Source organism: Calcarisporiella thermophila (genome assembly GCF_041956535.1).
Source record: "Calcarisporiella thermophila strain CBS 279.70 unplaced genomic scaffold VTP21scaffold_5, whole genome shotgun sequence".
In the NCBI taxonomy this organism is placed as follows: domain Eukaryota; kingdom Fungi; phylum Calcarisporiellomycota; class Calcarisporiellomycetes; order Calcarisporiellales; family Calcarisporiellaceae; genus Calcarisporiella; species Calcarisporiella thermophila.
Genome location: NW_027192195.1, coordinates 1,085,399 through 1,088,537, shown reverse-complemented (window position 1 = coordinate 1,088,537; position 3,139 = coordinate 1,085,399). Strand labels below are relative to the sequence as shown.

Genomic DNA, 3,139 nt, shown 5'->3' with positions numbered 1-3,139 from the left:
AAACACTTAAAGCTGAACGAAAGACTCCTCATCATCGATTTCAAGGAAAATTTTCATTTGGGAGGTGGACCGGTCGAGACGGGTAAAGTAATCTTTTCGAAGAAGCAATGCTCTTGTCTGGGAATGGTATTGCTTTCTCCCGATGGGAAGAAAGAATACTTTGATTTCTTCTCGGATATCCTGAGCCAAGACGCACTTTACGTTAAAGATTGCCTGGATATTTTATTTTCGAAAATATCACTTGACGCGTTCGACATTCTTGAGGTTTGGACCGATTGTGGACCCCACTTCAGGTGCCAGGAATTGGCACAGTATCTACTAACCGAATTTCCATCCAAATATAGCAAAGAATTACGATGGAATTTTTTCGCCGAATACCATGGTAAAAGCTGGGTCGACGGTCATTTTGGGCTTCTTTCGCGCTGGTTCTCTTCGGTTGAATCCACGGTAGGAATCAACTCTGTTAAAGACTTGGTTTCTTCTTTTGAAGGCCGCTTGGAAGCAACCAACCATGGCAGAGAACCAGAGACAAAACTTTCGATAAAGTTTTTCAACTATGAAAGGGCTCAAAGACCCGAGACACTCAAGGTTTTGTCAATCAAAAACATTTCGACATACTTCTCATTTTCTTGTAGAAATAATTCAATATTAGCGTGCAGCTCCTCGCCACGAGACGGATGGGTACCAATAATACCGAAAATTCACATAAAAAAGGACACTAAGGAAACAAAGCGGCCTCCAGCATCGAAAGAAGATAGCAAGAGGGTTCCCGGGGTTAAAAGGTATCTATCTAGGGTTGCGTCGCTTGCGCAAGAGTTGGATATGGATGGATTATGTAAGCGGTTGATGAGGTTGTCGTTGTGATTATTTAGATTGGCGTATATGAGTTGGTGGATGAGAGATAGTAAGAGAGCGTAGGGGTCAAAGGAAGAAATGAAGTCAAGGAATTAAAATTCACATTAGAACCCAAGGGGGTTTGGTTGAAGCTGGGAATACCACCCCGCTCCCTTGGCAGTCTACTGTGGATTCCTTGCCTTGCGTTTCTTCATACATAATAAGGGGAAAATTCCTGGCCAGGATAGAGGTTCGGGAGCAACGGTTGATTTCCTCAGAGGAAATAGGTTAATTTTATTTACTTGTGGGCCAAAACCTTTCCCTCTCTGAGGTCCCTCCTACTTCTAACGCTGTTGCAGACCTCTCTATCCTGCTAATTAGGGGGTTCAAGAGTGGAAGAAAAAGGCCACCAACATAAGCAGGTGGGTTTTAAGGTAAGTTAGCAACTCTATATAACACTACTAGGGGAAGGGAAAATTTTGCAAGTGGTTTCCAAAAAGAAGCGGCAAGGAAAGGAGTATTCATTGCATCAAAAATGAGGGCATTTGGGTGTATATTGGTAGAGTTATTAGCTTTCAAAAGAAGAGCATAATATTAAAGATATAAAGTATCTCCGGAAAGTTTTGGGGCACCTTAAAATTTTTACTTTTACCTAAATATTTCTCTACAAACAACGTCCATATAAAAAACAATTAAATATTTGAAAGCCCCACTTCCGCCGTTACCATTACATATACAACTGAATATCCTTTGCAAACTCTCTTCAAGTGAAATATTAATTTATTTCCGAAAATTTCTTAAATCCACATATAGAGATTTTACATGGTGTCAACATTTTATTCTCTTTCTTTACAGGGGCATTATAATGAATACTCAATAATTTGTATAAATAAAGTGCTCTCCGACTACCACTTAGTATATCCTCCTTTTGCCTTAATAACAGCTTGGATCCGTTCTGGCATCGTGCGGATCAATTTCATACAATCCTCCTGAGTGAATGACTTCCAGATAATATTCACCTTTTCCTACAGATCATCCTGACTCATTATCTTTGGGAATCTGCTCCTCAGACGTCCCTTTAGCTCAGCCCATAAATTCTCGATGGGGTTAAGATCTGGTGATTGTGAAGGCCAATCGAGAACTTGGATTTGGTTGTTTTCAAACCATCGATCAATGAGTTTGGCTTTGTGCTTGGGGTCGTTGTCGTGTTGAAACACTATTTCTTGTTTGCTGAGATTATACAGTTGAAGCGTGACTATCATCTCTTGGTTGAGTATTCTTGAATATATTTCAGCGTTAAGATTTTCTATTATACGACTTACCCTTCCAATGCCGTATGAAGTCATGCATCCCCATATCATAATGCTTCCGCCACCGTGTTTGATCGTTGGCTGTATATGGCGCTCTTGTAGTGGTTCATTACGCTTCTTCCAGAACCACTCTCGCCTTTCATTGCCAAAGATGCGTATTTGGCACTCGTCCGAAAATATGACACGGCTCCAATCTTCAACGGTCCAACTGCTGTATTCCTTTGCAAATGCCAGACTCCTAAGGCGATGCCTTTTCGATAGAAATGGTTTTTTTCTCTTAACCCTAGCTACATAATCATTACGATGGAGTGCTTCACGAACAGTATTCACGGAAATAACTTCCTCAGTTGTCTCGTTCCAAAGTTCTTGCGCCTTGACTGCGTTCTTACACTCTCCCATCGCCACGCTTCTACATATTCTGTTTTCATCGCGGCTGGATAACTTTCGAGGGCGACCCATTTTCTTTCTTGGAGAATTGTTTGATGCATTCTCTTTATTCTAGAGTATTCTTGCCACGCTACTCTTTCCAATGCCTTCTCGAGCGGCAATTTCGCGTGTTGAGTATCCCTCTTCGAGGAGGACGGATACGCGAGCACGTTTACTTGGAATGATTCGAGGCATAAGGCTTGTTTTTTTTAAAATAAATAAGAGTATGATTAGCAGAAAATATGGAGAAACTTTCGAGCCGTGGACACCTTTAGATATCGAGCTACAAGGGTACAAGTCTACCCCGGTTTATATCGGTCAAAATTGTCCCACTTCATTTTTCATAATAAATCGGTATATCCCTGTAAAGATGCAAACAAAATAGTCCGTATTGTAAACATCGTGAAAGCAGGCACAGATAGTTCTTAAAATATAAATAGCGTTTATTTGAAATAGAAATTTTTCAGGATATATGATCAACTTATTAAAAATAAAAAGGTGCCCCAAAACTTTCCAGAGGTAATTTACTACTTGAACATTTCGGCCAATCAAATTCCATAATCCAAATT

The 3,139-nt window shown here is 40.4% G+C and overlaps 1 protein-coding gene across 1 annotated transcript; it reads right to left on the bottom strand.

Annotated features, from left to right (window-relative positions):
• Positions 1 to 1,859: 1,859 nt before the first annotated feature.
• VTP21DRAFT_9545 (uncharacterized protein) lies at positions 1,860 to 2,603 on the bottom strand (the record flags this gene model as incomplete). Its single annotated transcript, XM_069400513.1, has 1 exon — positions 1,860 to 2,603. One exon carries the CDS (start codon positions 2,601 to 2,603, stop codon positions 1,860 to 1,862), a length of 744 nt encoding a protein of 247 aa, XP_069254432.1.
• Positions 2,604 to 3,139: the final 536 nt, after the last annotated feature.